Below are 20060 nucleotides of genomic sequence, written 5' to 3' on the forward strand. Positions count from 1 at the left end.
CAACGAAGTCATAGACCTCCACCCCTAACCCAACGCCCTATACCACCCCGCTCTGAACACAAACTCTCAAACCCAGTACACCGGAGAGCACGAACTGTATCAATCAATCTTTCAGGATAATTTTCGATAATTGTTAAGTACTCGCCGCCTATTCTGGGCTATCTTCAGCCAGTTTAGACCGTTTTTCAGCTACATTTGGGCAATCTTCAGCTAGTTTTCACCATTTGTGCCTGCTTTTGGGGGTCGGCTTGAACGCTCGTTTTAGATAGTGCGTGCGTGTGTGTGTGTGTGTGTGTGTGTGTGTGTGTGTGTGTGTGTGTGTGTGTGTGATTTCTTTAGCTTAGGTTTTGCACTTAGGCTGGTGGGTGTTAATGCAGACATTTGTTTTCGCAATTATTGTTGTTGTGCAACCCAGGTCTGTCTGGCTGAGCGGACCCATCAACCTAAGGCTAGCAACCGCTGTTCTTCGTCGTCCCAAGCTGTGATCTGCTATGTTCCCTTGTGGCAAACAGAGCCTCACCACAATAAGGCGAGGGGAATAGTGTAGAGGTTTGGTTCCTGGATGGAGGCCGCATTTGCGTCAACACCAAGATAACAGGGGCTCCATTGTAGGCTCCACATCTTCCCGATATTTGGTTACATGGTTACCACCCAGCGTTGTAACATCATTCTTGTCACTCATTTTAGTGTCCCCTAAAATGGAAAGGAGAGTAATAAAAAGTGATAAGAAGGATGGAAGAATAAAAGAGGAGAACAAAGAAAAAAATATATAAAGATGAAGGAAGAACTAGATGAAGTGTGTGAATGCTGGGCACCACGGCCTGCACCTACCACCACGTGTTTTCACAGTACTTTCATTAACTGCTCGTCATCTTTTCTTTGTGAATTATAAATAATTGATTTCTTTTGCTTATGGTTGTTAAGGCAATCCCTAAATTTCTTGCAGTTCGTTGGCTATGCATGAGCAGGAAAAATTATTTACCACTAATATCCTTTTGCCTCAAATCTTTATTGCTCATTAATGTTACATGGAGGAAATTTAAGAGTGGAGTAAGCTGGCGATATTTATAATAATTATTTACTGGACATTCATAGTATAGCCAAAAGTAAAGTAATAAGCACTTGTATGCCTGTGAGTTTTTCCTCCCTTCTTGAAGCCATTATAATTCTCCACTGTTCTATTATTTTATAAACAAATCCCTAAGCTACTGGTGGTTTAGGCTCTTCAAAAGATGTTACAGAGTGCATACCTTCTTACATATCTAAAGCAATAAAAAAAGCTGATAAAAGACAGCCAGGAAATTACCGTCAAATTAGCCTAACATTTGTGGTTTTCAGATTTTTGGAACCTTATTGGAAGTCTATCAGAATCACAGCATCTCACTGTCGATTTCACAATAATCTTTTATGGACCTCTTGGATCTTTTCATTGGTACATTATAATTGAACTACAACACGAAATTGCCCAACTCAGCTTCAAAAGAAGTTCAGTAAAGTTCCCTCCAAAACGACTCCATCACAAACTAAATATGCTTGCATTCAGTGGATGTGCCCTGCTGTCGAATAAAATTGGCTTGTAGAACGAAAACAGAGTCACAACAAATGTCACAGAATCAAACTTATTGCAAGCGGGATGCTGCAGGACCTACTATGGTCTTTTGGTAATCAGTGTAAATGACACTAACAAAGTTCAGTGTTATAAAACGTCAAAAAATTTATAAATGTTACAAAAACTGATAAGAAAGCAACCCTATTATTCACAATGGTAGGTGATTCCAATATATCTTCATAAATTGTGTCACTGGGTTAAAAAGTACCAGATGGATTTAAATATCAGTAAACACACAACTGTCCTGTGAAAACAAAAGAAGAGAGTGACAGAGTAATAAATATACTGAACTTGATAGTCTAAACCCACAAAAAATTAGAAATAATAAAAACAATCATTCCGCAACCAAGCTTACCAAGTACAGAAGCTATTAAGAAACCCGAGATATTAAGTGCACACACTGATTCAGTATTCGAATATAAATGAAATATAGACAGTATCATGTTCATTGTGTATACGATCAAATGATGACCACAATGTGAGTACTGTGAACAGTTCTGATCACCCGATTAAAAAAATGCACAAGGATGGCAACACGCATATTTGGCTGAGTAATATGCCAATAAAGAAACGACTAGGTAAAATTAATTCAATTAATGAGGGCTTGTAGCAATTTAAAGTGTACAAAATTTTCAGTGAACAGGATTAAATATCAGTATAATGTTCCTCAATACATCAGTCAGAATACACTGACAACATTAATTACTAGATTAAAAAATGTCCTTGTACTGAAAAGATCAGTACAGTGACAGTTCCTGCTCCAACTTGCGCCTGACATCCTCAGCGCTCCAGGCGCGGGCCTCTGCCAGGGCACCACTGAACTCTGCAACTTTGTCTGATTTCTTTTGGTAGAGTGGTTGATCCTTGACAAAAAATCCATCAATTGTGTTGGTCTCCAGTTCGTTCTTTATATGTGCCAGTAAAATCTTGAAACCATCCCCTGAAAGCAGGAAGTAATGCTTAATGACAACTGAATCAATCAATTATTATGAATAACGATATATTAAATGAATAGTATATGGTTTGTCCATCAATTCTGCGGCAGCTTATTTCTCGTACCTCAGTGGCAAAGTAGGACAATACTAGTGGTATACATCCGTTGCACAGAACCTATTCGTGACTACCAACGTATTATACCAATAATATCTTGCTACAGCTCAAATTCAAGTTGGAAATATAGCAATTTAAACCAAGTGAAAGTAGACGGCGTATACAGTAGACAGTGAATGCTTTTTGCAGTCGACTTGAACGCAACTGAGAAGGAAAGACAGCTTTACTGCCCGATTACAGTAACATAACTGAGAAGAAAAATGCGTTTTACCTTGTCACAGCAAATATTGTATTAGTCGTTAGCGCAATACTATATACTCTTACAGAACTAAATGAAAAGAATTCTCATGCTACCATCATTTATAAGGCAGGAATAACATGCGTATGGGGAAAAACATTGCCTGGGGAAGATTCCTTTAAGAATCGACCTGGGACTCTCATTTTCCGATCTGGGCGTGTTCATCAATACACTGTTGACTCTCAGTACTGTGGCGTGAGGGGCAGCATTATGTGCCGTGAGAATGAGGTGGACGAAAAGTTCATAGGGGTGCGTGAGTGGCACCATTACAGGAATGGCCGAGTTTTTAATGAAATGCAAGAAGAGATGAAGATTGTGATTAAGGGGGCAGCGTTAAACTGCTGGGAGAGAATTGCGTTGTTTTGTTATATAGTATGTGATGGTGTCAAATGATGTCAAATGTTTCTCTCTCTCTCTCTCTTTCTCTCTCTCTTTACTTCCGGTCATTGTTTGTGTCTCTCCCACATCACGTTGGGCACACAACACCCGTCTAGCTATAGACACCTCACTTTTGTCCAACTTCAAATGCATAAGTTAATTGCTACTCGCAGTTTTCATTTATGTATCTGATCAGCTCTGGGTCTGTCTTCCTCAAATTGTCTCTCCCAATACCTAAGATTTTATGTCTTTTAAATGCACTGTGTCCAGATATCTCTATATTAGCGGATATTATTTATTATTATTATTATTATTATTTCTTTAGCCCGCCTTGAATTCCATCTGTTTACATAATTTTTTTGTGTCAATGAAAGTGGTATTACTGTACAGCGATGATATGTAAATGAGGTCATCTTCTGTCTGTCCTGTGAGAGCGAGGCGCTCGAGGTGAAAAACGTTACAGAGTGAAGATTTTTATTTTTATTTTAACCTACTGATGGTCTTCTTTAGTATTTAATACTGCAACCACCAGACATTTGTTTCTAGCTGAGAGTGAGTCATAGGAGCGTGGAAGAGCTGATACTGCCATGGTAGGGGCAACTCTAGCATTTCATATCCACTAACGTCAGACGGCTTTGGTCACCTGAGAGTGAGCTATAGGAGCCTAGGAGTGATAGAGAGTTATGCTTCTTTGTGTTGTGAGTGAGGTGCATGAGATGAATTAATGTCAGTAGGTGGGAAGTGGGCAGTAAGTAGGAGGTCGAATGCACGGTTGAAGGTCGGGGATGGTTTGTACGTAGGAGGGGAATTGCAAGCAAGAGATGCATGGTTAACATCAGCCCCGGGAGGTGCCACCATGGAAGCGATGTAGGATCAGAAGCCAAGCTGCTGGCCTTTCACAACTGTCCCAAAGGGGGACTCTACGAAAATTTTACCTAGTCAAAGTCTCATACTACCTTTAATATATATCGGTTTTATACATCTAAATCCGTTGTATGTTAGAGTCATCAGCACTTGGCCTAAGAAAAGAAGAAAACCTAATTCTGACGCAAGGCCCTGGGTAACTGTTGGCGACAGTAAGGGCATACGCCCATTAAAATAAAAGAGGCAACTTGGTGGCACACTTGCCTTGCTGGCGCGACATGGCACCCTTCGTCACTGTTATTAGCCACCAGCACTTCAAAGAAAAAAAAAAAGTTTTTATACATGCATGTACGACCAAGACCTCCACAAACGAAAACGTAAAGGAGACTAACAAAGTGTCCTCGTCTGCAGATCCCTGCTGTGTTTCACGGCCACTCTCTTGATAAGGAAGGACTTGAGGCCATACTTCTTCCACTGGCATGCCTCTCCCACCAGCTTCACCAGTCTCACCATATCACGGACAACAGCTGTTGAGACAATGGATTGCGTTATTATAATTGGGGTACATAAAAATGAAAGTGATTCTCGGAAGAAACAGAACAACACTTAGGCACAATAAATAATATTCCCATCACCAGTACTGCCAGGCACATTATGAAATATAAGATGTACTTCTTATCGCAGACCAAAACCATATTGCACAATTCGTTGTTCACCTTACAAGACAACGCAGCTCGCACAAACAAAATTCTCCTCTCCCACATACACCTACACACAAGGCATCATCACAAGACTCCAGCGATTTAACTACAAAATTGACAACAGTATTAACTCTCGGGAAACAGACCACTGAGAAGCTTTGGTAACAACACTCAAGCACTTCACAGACTCCTCTCGGTTCTGCAAAATACTTAACAGTATCACTAAGTCACACACACAGGTACAGTACTTCCAAGACCAAGACACAAGCCACCGTCACCTCAAACACCCAACACATCCCTTATTACAAAGAACACCCAGACATACTCGTTAATGTCTAAGCACACATGCGGTACGTCACCTTACACCAGTAATCACTGAAATATGAAGATCTTCTCTGCATATGCAGAGAATCACACGGCATCTAGGCTGTCACGTACCTCAGCAACTATACATAGGCACATTACAGTATTCCCGGCATTTGGAAACATGGAACAAATTATCATTGTTCTTAAACCAAACTAGGATCCAACACACCTTCCTTCTTACAGATACATAACAGTACTAAGCACACCATCCAAGATAACCGAACGCCTAATTCTGAACAAAGTCACACTTCGTGTCCCCTTTGCTCCCTCACAGTGCAGCTTTAGAGCATAACGCTCAACAAGCATTAAAAACCCAAGCTCACACAACACGTATCTAGCAGCATCAACTCCACGATACCTGCATAACATACTCTTCTAACAACAGCTGTATGTAAAACCTGATATGCCATCCCCAACTTACTCTAATCACCAAAATCTACAGCACAAACATAGAGCACAGCACCATATGGTGGCTTGCCAACTACAGTTCCACTGGGCTCCGATCGTTCGCCCACTCTTTTCGATCGTTTCATGGATGATATTCCTATACCACAACTACCCTCAAATATTGTCTTCGTTGCAGATGATATGGCCATAATAAGTACATCCCACACTACAGGTACAGACTGCACACCGAAACAAGACTACCTTAACACACTTCAGGCATTGGTCGAGAACGATAGGTTGATGATGACTCTAGCCAAATCCACCACCATATTCATCACCAGCAAGCTACATGAGCACAGGTATATCCCAGACATCATACTTAACAATATACCAGTGCCAATAGGACCCTTTGAGTGACATATTATGGCCTTGGACTCACCTTCGGGGAGTCCATATAAAGAATCAAGAGGCGGTGTACCCCAAACTCAACACACTTGGGGCAGCTACAAGGACAGACTTTTGGCAATAAAAAGAAACACTCTGAACTCTGTGAACAGTGTATCAAATTACAGAAATCCTGTGCTTCCCCAATCCTGTCCAACACCCACTGCAAAACCTGGCAGACCATACAGAAAAACGCTCTACGCATCATCACTGGCTGCACCAATACCACTTCCACAGCTTACTTTCACTTTAAAACCAAAATCCTAACTATCAGAGAATATTTTGATCTATGACGCTCACAGTTCTATGCACCAGCTGTCGATAACGGAAAACATCTATGATATTATATGGCAAAGCCACACAACACAATTACGGTAGATACACAAAACAATCACAACAAACATTGTCAGACCCTCTCCAACTTTACACCTCAGACACTCTGAAACTTGCAATTAAGAAACACCTACATACCCAACTCTTGGTTAGGGCAATACAACACCCAGATTAGAACATTTTACTACACACCCCCATTCTCTGCGTCCATCCATCAGAGGTATCCCTGAATAGAGCTAATCAAGTTCACCAAGCGAGGCTTAGTTCAGTAAATCACTCAGCCCTCCTCCGTTATCAGCTGAGATTTGTTTTTGGTGATCATCAAAGAGTCTTTCTAACATAAGATAACTCACATCATGGAGCACTGTACGGCGCATGCCACACTAAGACGCAGACATCATCAACGGTGCAGGGAACCTGAGGTACGATCTCATAGGGTCAGTTGCTTACCTGCCGTCGACTGGTCAGCTGGGCTAGGCATGGCCGGGGTTGATCATTAACAACGACAACAAATGACTGTTATAACTGGGGTTTGCCTGCCCTTTCACGCTCTCAGTTGTAACAGCACAGCCGTTAGTGTCTTTCTAGCATAGAACCTCTCCCTCTGCGAACTGTTTCGTAATTTTCATTAATTAGTCTCTTAACTGTTCTTTATACTTTTACTACAACAAGCTTCACCATATCACGGACATCTGCTCTTGATGCGAAGACCCATTCTCTTGTCGGCTTAGGAGGCATTCTTGCACATCTTCAACATATTTTTTTTTAATTGCACCTGTTCACATGTACATTATTTGTATATTTTGCAACTCTACATAATGGTACAAATGATTAGCTATAAAAGTCGTATAATCACACACCGAGGACAAAAATAACTGGGAAGGAAAAGGTTCTTGGTAGCCTCTATAACCGTAGCGATACGATCGAAAACGTAGCAGCTTGTGGGCTTTGAAGGTACAGGACCTTCCACATGAACTGCTTTCTACATCCGTCCTTGGGTGGGAATACTCGTTAAAGGTCAAGATGATAATGATGATTTATGATGGTGATAATGTCTATTTTTTTTTTAAATCTATTTTGAAAATAAACACACATAAATAACAGCAGAGAATATTTACGCTTTCAAAGGAGTGATGTCTTTACTATTAATTTTCTTGCATTTTCTCGTTGGTCTGACTCAGTTTAAATTCTCTAACAATGAAAGGGGTACTACTGACTATATCTAACCCAATCTATTTTCAAAATTTCTACTGAAAAGGTAAACATGACTTAAAACAACGGCTTGGTGAAGGAAGGTGCTGTGGAGTCTCTTAATCTATTAATGCAGAATTATATGATAAAGCTTTCGGTAAGAGGGGAATCTAAGAAATGTTATTTCTGCTACTGTCAGGTAAAAATGTTATTCCTGCTACTGTCAGGTAATTGGACAGAGATAACCTGTTCAGAGAATCCACCGATGGATGACCAAAGGAATACCCTTCAAGACGAGAATTTACCCATAAGCTGAAAAGATCGTATGGATGTTACAAAAAAAAAAAAAAAAAAAAATACTTCCTGCTGAAGGGATTCTTTTTCTAACTCTTTGGCTGTAAGATATGTTTTCTTAGTTTCAATTACGTCGTCTGGCCTTGACAAGAATATTATAACAGACATCACTGTCATTGTACTGAGTTATCTATATCGTTCTTGTTACCAACAGACCACGTACTTCGGCTTAGGAATGACTTTCCACCCTCAAAGAGCCCTTCCAAGACGAGGCTTTTTTTTTTTTTCCTTGCCACAATTACATAATTATTCCATACAGGAAATGGCTCTCTATCCTCCAAAAAACGTTGACTTGGCATCATTTCTGCTTCAGCATAAGGGTCTTTACTAATCTTTTAATACTGGTGACGGAAATAAGCTACAGAGTCGTCGTCTGGCAATGTCAATAACAAACATTTTAGACGTCACCTAACTTAACTTTGACGGAAAATTTTCCCTACCATTCAGTTCAGAACGTCTCTCTTTGAATGAATAATAGAGTCAGACAGGTTAGTGCCCCACCCCGTAAAAAGAACTAACTAAACAAGCGAATAAAGCGCCAGGACGGACCATACGTTGACGACTAACGAACGGACAAAGGACATTCTGAGGGTGGGCACATGGAATGTGAGAGAATTGAATGATGAAGTGAAAGAGATTGTTCAGGTGCTTGAGGATGCAAGAGTGGATGTATGTGGATTGACTGAAACTAAATGGAAAGATGAAAGGGTGAGAGAATGGGAATACGGTTTAGGAATATGTGCGGGAGTTAATGAGAATGAAAGGGCAAGAGAGGGAGTATGTCTGATGATAAGCAAGAAGTGGAAGGAGAATATAAGAGAGTATGGAAGAGTGGGTGCAAGGATTGTATGGGTGAGGATGAAAGTAGGTATACAAGCGTGGGCGATTGTATGTGCGTATGCACCGACAGAGGACCGAGTGGGCAAGTGTAGAAACATGTATGGACAAATTTGAGAGGAGCGAGAGAGTGTTTTTGATTGGAGACACGAATGGCAAAGTTGGGAATGTACGAGTGGATGGAGTGGTTGGTCAGTGGGGTGTGGCAGCTGAAGTAGATGGGAATGGTAGTGCTTTGGTGGACATCTGTGCTGGTAAAGGGATGGCAATAGCTAACACCTACTTTCGGCATAAGATGATCCACAGATATACATGGACAGTAATGAGGAGGATGGATGGTGAACTTGTTGAACGAAAGGCAATGATAGACTTCATGTGTGTGGATGGGCAAATGAGAAGACATGTGTTCGATGCAAGAGTATGGAGAGGGTGGGGGAATGGAATCTCGGACCATCACTTAGTGATGGCCAAGGTAAAGCTGCAAAGAAAATGGTTGAAGAGATGAAGGGGAAGACAGGAGGAAACAGCTCCTGTGAGAAGAGTGGAGAAGTTGCAAGATAGTGAAAAAATGGCAAAGTATAAGAGCACTGTGGAAGAAAGACTGGGAAGGTATGAGTTAGTGCAGATGGAAGGGGTGGAAGATGTGGGTAAGATATTCACGGAAGAGATACGCGCAGCGTCTGAGGTGGTTTGTGGAGTGAGGAGGAGATGCAAGGGTGTGCAAAGGACAGCATGGTGGAATGATGAGGTGAAACGAGCTGTGGAACTAGAGAAGAAGGCATATAGTAAATGGTTAGCGAGTAGAGGTAGGGGAGGAGATAAGAGAGAGAAGAGAGAGGTATATGTGAGAAGGAGAAGGGAGGTGATGTGACTGGTGAACGTAGAAAGTGAGAGCAGTGCGAGTATAAGTGGCTGGGGAATGGCTGGGAGAAGAAGAGATGAGAGAAGGGAGGAAGAGATCAGTAGGGCGGAAGTAGTGGAAGCAATGAAGAAGATCATGATGGGAAAGGCCCCAGGAATTGATGGAGGGTGTGGTGATATGCTTAGGTATAGGGGTGAGATTGTTGTGGGTGGATATGAAAGTTGTGTAGATTGGCTTGGGAAGAGGGAAGGATTCCAGAGGACTGGAAACCAGCTATATTTGCTCCTTTTTACAAAGGAAAAAGGGAGAGAGAAGTATGTGGTAACCATACGGGAATTTGCCTTCTTAGTGTGACTTTGAAAAATATATGGTAGAATACTCATTGACAGGGTTAAACATATGACAGAGGAGGTAGTTGGAGAAGAACAAGGGGGATTTAGGAAGGGAAAAAGGTGTGTAGATCAGATATTTGTTCTAAGATGCTTAGTGAAGCAGTATCTAAAGAAGGGAAAGAAAGTGTATGCTGCCTTCATGGACTTGGAGAAAGCTTATGACGGAATATATAGGCAAGGTATGTGGAAGGTATTAAGGATATAAGGAGTGGAGGGGAAATTGTTAAGTGCTGTGAAGAGTATGTATGAAGGAGCTAGGGCTACGATGCGAGTGGATGGTGGGCTGAGTGAGTTCTTTGATCTCAATGTGGGACTGACACAGGGTTGTGTGATGTCTCCATGGCTGTTTAATATATGCATGGATGGGGTTGTAAAGGAGGTGCAAGGTAGGGCAATGGATGTGGGGGTGGCTGTAATGAATGAGGGTGAGATTTGGAAAATTCCGGTGTTGCTGTTTGCTGATGATACAGTATTGTTGAGTGAAGATGAATGGGAGTTGCAAGGTTTGGTGAATGAATTTGGGACAGTGTGGAGGAAGAGGAATCTGAAAGATAATGTAAACAAGAGTAAAGTTATGGTGTTTGAGAGGAATGAAGTCACAGAATGTACAGTGAGGTTGGATGGTCAGGATATGGAGAATGTGAGTACATTCAAGTACGTGGGTAGTGTGATGTGTAATGATGGAACTTTGGGGAACGAAGTGCTTGAAAGGGTACAGCAGGGAAGGAAGGTTGTTGGTTCACTGAAAGCAGTGATGAGAAATAGGGAGGTGAGTATGGAAGTTAAGAAGTCACTGCATGATAGTATTGTGATCCCTACCCTGACGTATGGAAGCGAGGCGTGGACCTTGCAAGAGGGGAACAAGTCAAGAGTGAGAGCAGTGGAAATGAGTTACTTGAAAGGAGCATGTGGGGTGACATGGAGGGACAGGTTGACGAATGAAGAAGTGAAGGAACGTTGTGGGGTGGATGTGGATGTGGTTGAGAAGATTAGGAGAAATACACTGAGGTGGTTTGGACATGTGAAGAGAATGGAGAATGAAAGACTGACTAAGAGGGTGTATGTAGGTGAAGTGGACGGAGGGAGAGGGAGGGGAAGACCGAGGATGAGGTAGAGGGATGGAGTTGTGAGGTATATGAGGGAGGGGGGAGTGATTTGCGGGGAGGGAAGTCAAATGGTGGGTGACAGAGCGACTTGGAGGCGTTTTTCTGCGGCCACCCTTTGCGGGCTTAGGGCGTTGGGCTACAGATTGATAGATAGATAGATAATAATAGCTATTATCCTGTAAAAACTGATAAGAAACTTAGCAAATTCATCACAGTCACAGCCGAGATTCAATCTTGGGCACTATCGTTTTCCTAGAGGGCGTTACCCTTTGATACAAACAGAGGATCCGTTGTCTTTTACTTCAGACAACACGGGCCTTTATTGATTCCACTGCATGTCTTTTTTTTTTTCCATGTGTTTAACTTCGTGAATTTCGAACACATGACAGCTCAGTACTGGAGACCACTTCTGATAATGCTGGGAACCCATATAACAGCTTATCTCAGGGATGCAAGGACAAGAACGGTGATAGCTCACCCTAGGATGGGTCTTCTGGGATATATTGCCAATCAAGCCTCACCTCACTACAGCCGTACTGAAGGCGTTAAATCACCTGCCAGAATTACCAGTAATGAGCAGTTCACAGAAGTGGGTTTCAGTCTCTTATTATGTTCTCCTGATGGGAACATCAAAGATCATGGATCACCTTCATACTCACTAATAACAGTGCCCATTACACTTTCCCATTCGAATGAAGTAAGGCAGGATCTAAAAACAAGAAGAGACGATGTATCAAAGTGGAAGAACGTTTGTCATTACATTATACCCAGTAAAACGAGTCGCACAGTCATTCACTCATTATACAAGCCCCAGGAATCGTAGCTCCACCTCCCAAGCCTAACCATCTGTGAGCGCGCACAGGGGAGTGGACTTTCTGACCACCACCAAGTGGTGGTCAGAATCAAGGTCCATGTAAAATGAAGAAATAGAAGAAGGGTAGGACGGAAGGAAGAAGTAGATGCAAGGAGAATGGAAAGGTTACAAGAGGATGAGAAAAAGGCAGAATATAGGAGAGAAGTGGAGGAACGATTGCGTAAATATGAACTGGAGCAGCTGACGGACGTGGAAGGTGTGTGCAAGATATTCACAGAAGAAATATGTGCAGCATGGGAGGTGGTGTGTTGGGTGAAGAGAAGACGAAAGGGGGTGCAAGGAACAGCATGGTGGAATGAAGAGGTGAGACAGGCTGTGGCACAAAAGAAGAAAACATATAATGAATGGATGAGAAATTGGGGCGTGGAAGAAGTTGAGGCAAAAGAGATAGTTATATGTAGAAAGGAAGAGAGAGGCGAAAAGATTAGTGAGAGAGAGTAAGAAGAGAGTCGATGAGGAATTTGGAAGGAATTTGAGTGTAAAGTGGACGGAATGAAAGAAAATGTTCTGGAAAGAGGTAAAGAGAGTTAGACAGGGTGGCAATGAAGTTAGTAGGGGTGTGAAAGATAAAAATGGTAGATTACTAGTGGAGAAGGGAGAAAAAGTGAGCAGATGGAGAGAACACTTTAAGGAATTGTTGAACATAGAGAATGAATGTAATGCAAGTATAAGTGGCTGGGGAATGGCTGGGAGAAGGAGGGAGGTGAGAAGACAGGAAGAAATCAGAAGGATGGAAGTTATGGAAGCAATGAAAAAAGTCAAAATGGGGAAAGCCCCAGGAATTGATGGAGTGTGTGGTGAAATGCTGAAGCATGGGGGAGAGATAGTAGTAGAATGGATGTGGAAGATGTTCAGATTGGCCTGGGAGGAAGGTAGAGTCCCGGAGGATTGGAAGTCAGATATAATTATTCCCTTGCACAAAGGGAAAGGGGAAAAAGAAGTGTGTGTTAATCATACGGACATTTGTCTTCTTAGTGTAACAGGAAAAGTGTGTGGTAGGATACTTAATGACAGAGTTGGGGAAATAACAGAGGAAATGGTTGGAGAAGAACAGGGAGGCTTTAGGAAGGGAAGAGGTTGTGTAGATCAGAGATTCATTCTTAGATCTTTTGTGGAAAAGTTTCTAGGGAAGGGAAAGCAGTCGTATGCGGCCTTCATGGATTTGGAGAAAGCACATGACAGGGTGGATAGACAAGGATTGTGGAAAGTATTAAGAATATATGGAGTAGATGGGAAGTTGCTGAATGCTGTGAAGAGTATGTATGAGGGTGCTAAGGCTGCAGTGCGTGTGGATAGTGAACTGAGTGAATTATTCTATTTGAAGGTTGGGTTCAAACAGGGATGTGTCATGTCTCCATGGTTGTTCAATCTGTACATGGATGGGGTTATAAAAGAGATACAAGGTAGGGCAGTGGATGTTGGAGTAGCCTTAATGAGAGAGGGCAGTGTTTGGTAACTCCCTGTGTTGTTATTTGCAGATGATACTGTGTTGTTAAGTGAAGACGAAGGGGAGCTGCATGGCTTGGTGGATGAGTTTGGAAGAGTGTATAAGAAACGGAATCTAAAGGTGAATGTAGGGAAGAGTAAAGTCATGATTTTCGAGAGAAGTGAAGCCAGTGAATGTAAAGTGAGGTTGGATAATGAGGAAATGGAAAATGTGAGTACGTTTTAAGTACTTGGGTAGTGTGATGAGTAAGGATGGAAATTTGGAAGGTAAAGTGCTAGAAAAGGTGCAACAAGGAAGAAAGGTTGCTGTTTTCTTGAGAGCAGTGATAAGAAACAGGGAAGTGAGCATGGAAGTGAAAAAGTTACTGCATGACAGTATTTTGATACCAGCTCTAAAGTATGGAAGTGATGATTGGACGTTGTTACACAGAGTTACATAGATACACAGACCACACAGACCTTACGGTCCCTACGAGGTGGTCCGGCCTTAATCCTAATATAGTGCATAGGAGCAGGAGAAAAGGATAGCACAGCAGAAGGCTCTCTCCCCCACCCTCCAGACCCTCCGGCATTTGCCGTACAGGAAACAAGAGAGGAAGTAATACCTTGCAGGAATGAAAAACCTGAAGGAATTTTATAGGATCGGCAGAAAGTAGAATAATGTGGAAAAGGAAAATTTGGGCATACAGCCACATACTTACTCTATATATTCTAGAATATTGTCTGTGTCTAATAGACACATGAATGCAGACGCGAATATGCAAATTGCTCCATCCTAACTAAACGATACCAATTGCGTCTAGATACATGTCCAGTCTCTTTTTAAACATTTTTATGGTACCACTCTCAATCACATTCCCAGGGAGTTTATTCCATTCGCTTACAACAGAGTAAGTGAAGAAGTTTTTGGTTGTATCAAGATTAGCCCTTCTTGTTTGCAACTTCATACCATTTCCTCGAGTTACAGTCTCGGGAGGAGAGACACAAGTCAAGAGTGAGGGCAGTGGAAATGAGTTATTTGAGAGGAGCCTGCAGAGTCACATGGAGAGACAGAGTGACAAATGAGGATGTGAAGGAGCGTTGTGGTGTGGATGTAGATGTGATTGGAAGCTTTAGGAGAAACACACAGAGGTGGAGAGGATGGAGAGTGAGAGACTGACGAGGAGAGTGTATGTGAGAGAGGTAGACGGGGAGAAAGGGAGGAGGAGGCCAAGGATAAGATGGAGGGATGGAGTAGAGAGGTATATGAGAGAGGGGGGTGTGAACTGGAAGCAGGGCAGTGAAATGGCGGGGGACAGGGCGACGTGGATGCGAATTGTTTGTGGCCACCCCGTATGGGACTGGGGTGTCTGGCAATATATATATATATATATATATATATATATATATATATATATATATATATATATATATATACCTAGGCTGCTTCCCCCAAGGAAAGGGAGGTAGCCGAGACAGGACGACACACTCTCCATTTACTCATCCATTCAAACACATTCATTCACATCTTAGCCCCAAAGGGGAGAACGGACAGATTCTCACCGCACCACACCGCACAAGGGTCAACAGTACAATGCAATCAGTGACATCCGCAGCAGGGCCCGACAGCAGAACTGGTTTACCCCTGCCACATCATAACAGACCCATCCCCTTACCCGCACCTGACCTGACTAGCTGATCAGACCAAATGCGGGAGAATATCCCCTCAGGGCTGCGTCATCACTTATTCATTCACAACTTCTCTCCATTTATTTCTGTCACGCACAGCCACTCTTCCTTGCTCAACAGACATCCCTCTCGCATCCAGCGCTCTCTTCACACTGTCCATCCATCCTATTCGTGGTCTTCCTCTCAGCCTTACACCTCTCACATCAGATCTAGTTATCTTTTTCACCAATCACTCATTATCCATTCTCTCCATATGCCCAAACCATCGCAGCACCCTCTGCTCAACTCTACCAGCCATCTCCCGAACAACTCCAGTTCTCCTTCGCACTTCATCATTTCGCACCCGATCCATACGCGTCACTCCACACATACTCCTCAGACACCTCATCTCCATTACATTCAAACTTTTCCTCTCTGCTACACCCATATTCCATGCTTCAGCCCCATATAACGCAGTCGGTACCACAACACCCTCATACAGCCTTCTCTTTACATCCATTCTAAGCGAACGACATTTAAACACTTTTTTCATTCCTCCCAGCACCTTTCCTACTTCATTTATTCTAAACTTCACTTCTGCATCTATTCTTCCATCCACAGCAACATGTGACCCTAGATATTTAAAACAATCTACCTCCTCAAGCAACTCACCATTCAAAACTATATTCATCCCCCTACCATCTATCAACCTCGTACACTTCATCACTTTACTCTTATTCTCATTTACTTTCAATTTCCTCCTTTCACACACCCTTCCAAACTCCTCTACCAACTGTCTCAATCTCTCCTCTGAATCAGTCACCAGTGCAGTATCATCTGCAAACAGCAGCTGCTTCAGATTCCACTCTCCACCATCAACATTTACCAGACTCAGACCACCTAAAACTCTTGCATTCACCTCCCTTACAACACCATATATATATATATATATATATATAAATACTTCAAATACTGTATATATTATGTAGATATATATATATATATATATATATATATATATATATATATGTATGTATGTATTTATTTATTTATTTTTACTTACGGAGATTTTGTCAGCCTTCTTCAAAAATTCAGATTATTGGGATTTTTGGTTTATCAGTGTTACCAGTGTTTATCAGTGTTTGGTTTATCAGTGGCCCCGAGGCCACTACCACAGCCACTGGTAAGCTGGTGGGCTAGGGGTCGCAGATCCATTGCCTGGACCTGGGACTGTGCAGTGAGTGGGGCCTGTGGTATGTCTATCCCCCTTTATTAATACTGACTATGACAAAACACAAGAATAAGTTTCAAAGCAAGTCTGAGGACAGTAAATCACCCAGGGGAATAAGGGTGGGTTCAGAGAATGTGGGAAGTTTGAGGGGAAGAGCGGGGGAAGTCGGTGAGGCATTCAGTAGGAGGTGGGTGGATGTGGCATGTTTGCAGTTAGTGCGGTACAGGGGTGGATCAGCCAGATAGATTGTTGGGAAGGACTGTTGCTATAAGTTGTTTTGGCAGGGGGGGACAGACGGATATGGGAGTGTTGGTGTGATGGTTACGGAGAAATAGGTGGAATATGTTATGAATGTTATGAGAGTAAGCGATAGGATATTGGTAGTGAAAATTCTATTCGGTAGAAAGACAGCTGCAATTATGTCGGCATATGCTCCACAGGCAAGATTGGATGAAGCAGAGAAAGATAGATTTTGGGATGATTTAATACGTGTAGTAGGTGGTATGCGGGACGATGAGATAATGGTTTTGGGAGGGGACTTAAATGGTCGTGTAGGTGAAGCAGCACAAGGTTATGAAGGAGTGCATGGGGGATGTGAGTATGGTATAAGGAATGCGGAGGGGGAAAGGATACTCGAGTTTGGGGAGGCAACGGACATGATAGTGTGCAACACATATTTTAGGAAAAGAGAGAGTAGGTTAATTATGTATAAGTCTGGGGGAAATAGCAGTCAGATAGATTATTTTCTTGTTATGAGGGCTGATAGGAGGTTAGTGAGGGATGTTAAAGTTATAGGAAGTTAGGAGTGTGTGCAGCAGCACAAACTATTGATTTGTGATATGGTGCTTAAAGAACGAGTGATGAAAATGAGGACTTATGTACCTAGGGGGAAAATATGGATGCTGAAAAACCAAGTAGTAAGGGATGCCTTCTATAGCGAGATGAGGAGAGTGGTGGCTGAACAGGGAGCTGTAGACAGAGGCGTTTTACAGTACACAGCCCTCAAAAACAATCTCTTGAGAGTTACTGATGTAACATGCGGTTGGACAAGAGAACCATCAAGACATAAAGTAACTTGGTGGTGGGATGAGGGTGTAGAAGCTGCAGTCAAGGAGAAAAGAAGGCTTTTCCGGGAATGGAAGAAGGGTGGTAGCAAGGAGGAATATTGTACTTGGCTGCCAAGCGTAGGGCTACAGTAGAAGAGAGGTATACAGGGAGAAGTCTGAGTCACAGAGACTTTTACTTGATAACCTAAATCATGGGGAAAGGAAAGGTGGCAAATCAGATGAAGAGGGATAATCAGGATATTATAGGTGAGCAGTGTGTGAAGAATGATGAAGGAAGGGTAGTGGTGAACAGCGAGGATATTAAGGATGCATAGAGAGAACATTATAGCCGGTTGTTGAATGAGGAGTTTGACTGGGACAGGGAAGGCATGGAGACAGCAGATCCAGTGTTTGGCCTTTGGCCTTTGATTGATGCTGCTACTGTGAGTGAGGCAATAGACAGGATGATGGTGGAGAAGGCAGCAGGTGTGTCTGGGTTGACTGCCGAAATGTTGAAGGCCTCAGGAGATATAGGGGTGAAGTTAGTCACTGACCTGATAAATATGATTATTTATGAGTGTGTTGTCCCAAATGATTGGCTGAAGAGTGTAATTGTAAATGTGTATAAAGGGAAAGGTGATGCCCTGGAAAGAGGAAATTATAGAGGTATAAACCTTTCTGATCAGATAATGAAGGTAATGGAGAGAGTTTTAGCAGGTATGATTAGAGAAAGAGTGAATATTGATCAGATGCAGTTTGAGTTTATGCCAGGAAGGGGGACCACTGATGCCATATTCATTGTTCGACAGTTTCTGGAAAAATATCTTGGTAGGAGAAGGGATCTGTATTTTGTTTTTTGTTTGATTTGGAAAAGGCCTTTGACAAAGTCCCTAGAGAGGTGGTGAAGTGGGCAATGAGAAAGCTTGGCTTGGAGGAGTGGCTGGTTAGGGTGGTTATGGCTATGGATGTGGGTGCTCGCACCCAGGTAAGAGTGAATGGAGATTTGAGTGATGAGTTTTCCGTGAATGTTGGTGTGCATCAGGGGTCAGTTTTGAGTCCCATGTTGTTTATCATGGTACTTGAAGCCCTCTCACGTGACTTTAGAAACGGACTCCCGTGGGAGATGTTGTATGCTGATGATTTGGTGTTGATTGCAGAGAACAAAAGGGAGGCGGAGGAAAGGTTTAGGAAATGGAGAGATGGTATAGGGCACAAGGGCTTAAGGGGAAATGCAGATAATACAAAAGTGATGATATATAGGGTTGGTGGCGGTACTGTCAAAGACGAGGGAGAGTGGCCATGTGCAGTTTGCCAGAGGGCGTGGGAAGTAATTCCATCTTGTGGGGTGTTTGTGATAAATGGGTGCACAAGAGATGTAATTGTATCAGAGGTAGACTGCGAGATAATGCTGATTTTATGTGTATGGTGTGTCGGGGAGAGCAGGTGCAGATTGTCAAGCGTGAAAGGATTGAACTTGCTGGTGAATCTCTTGAGTGTGTGGAAAAGTTTTGTTATTTGGGAGACATGCTCCGTGCTGAAGGTGGGGCTGGAGCTAGCTCTGTGGCTAGGGTGAGAAGTGGTTGGAAGAAGTTCAGGGAGCTCTTGCCTCTCCTGACATTGAGAGGACTCTCCCTACGTGCTAAGGGGTCTTTGTATGCAGCATGTGTTAGGAGTGTAATGCTGTATGGTAGTGAAACCTGGGCAGTAAAGGAGGAGGATATTCGCCGGCTCAGACGTACAGAAATGACAATGATTAGGTGGATGTGTAGTGCGTCCCTGCGTGCAAGGACTGGGGGGGTCTGGGTTTACGATGGAAGAGTTGAGAGGTAGGATGGGACTGGAGTGTATTGGTGTTGTGATGAGGAGAGGTAGATTGAGATGGTTTGGACATGTGGAGAGGATGGGGGATGATAATTGGGTGAGGAAGGAGAGAAGTGTTAATATTGGGGGTGGGGTTATGAGGGGTAGACCGAGAAAGACATGGGACGAGGTCATTAAGTGTGACCTCAGGGTTAAGGGACTGAACAGGGAGGCTGCAATGGGTCGTGCAGCATGGACAGCCGCCATCAGGTGACCAAGGCCGACGCATGCAGGCATGTTGGAGCCTTTAAAAACGAAACGAAACGAAACGAATCATACCATCTAAGTACATTTGCCTCAATACTAGTGTCTACAGACGTTCTTATAACTCAGATTTCACGAAACACATTACTCCTTTTCCTATCCACTGTCCGCACTCCACACACATTCTTTAATACACCTATTTTCACTTCTCTTACTGTTGAATTTTCACTTTCATCAAACAGTCAGATCTCATGCTCATACTTTCACTGAAACTCCTTCACACAATTCTCTTGCAACCGATTCATTTATATCTCTGTTTCATATCGAGGTCATAGCAACAGCCACATTCATTCCCTGTGCTACTGTACTTTCCACTTGCTATTGCGCTTACTCCTTCATCATTTTAAGACTCTCTTCTCTTACTATCACGTTGCACTAGGAGTCTCCTTCTCTCTCGGCAAATCTCCCTTTGCTGTTATTTACGTTCTTTCAAAAAACGACCGTCACAGCGATCCACAAAATTCAACAGCGATCCACAAAATTCAACATTAAGAATTTTCAAAGCTCTTCTTCATGATTA

General features: G+C 42.7%; 2 protein-coding genes across 2 annotated transcripts in view; both read right to left on the bottom strand.

The window, feature by feature from the left end:
• Nucleotides 1–20060, bottom strand: part of LOC145418814 (uncharacterized) — a 234690-nt gene that overhangs the window by 102515 nt on the left and 112115 nt on the right. The window lies entirely within an intron of this gene.
• The window catches only part of LOC145418760 (uncharacterized), a 55874-nt gene continuing 38024 nt past the window's right edge, over nucleotides 2211–20060 (bottom strand). Inside the window, exons 6-7 of the mRNA XM_080287096.1 lie at nucleotides 4592–4726; nucleotides 2211–2549 (exon numbers count right to left, since the gene is read on the bottom strand). Of these exons, the coding sequence (XP_080143222.1) occupies nucleotides 2347–2549; nucleotides 4592–4726 (338 nt within the window). The 3' untranslated portion in view covers nucleotides 2211–2346. The remainder of the gene's footprint in view (nucleotides 2550–4591; nucleotides 4727–20060) is intronic.

The sequence above is a fragment of the Coenobita brevimanus genome, chromosome 116 (genome assembly GCF_032717465.1).
Source record: "Coenobita brevimanus isolate Jiangsu-jjx chromosome 116, ASM3271746v2, whole genome shotgun sequence".
Classification (NCBI taxonomy): Eukaryota; Metazoa; Arthropoda; class Malacostraca; order Decapoda; family Coenobitidae; genus Coenobita; species Coenobita brevimanus.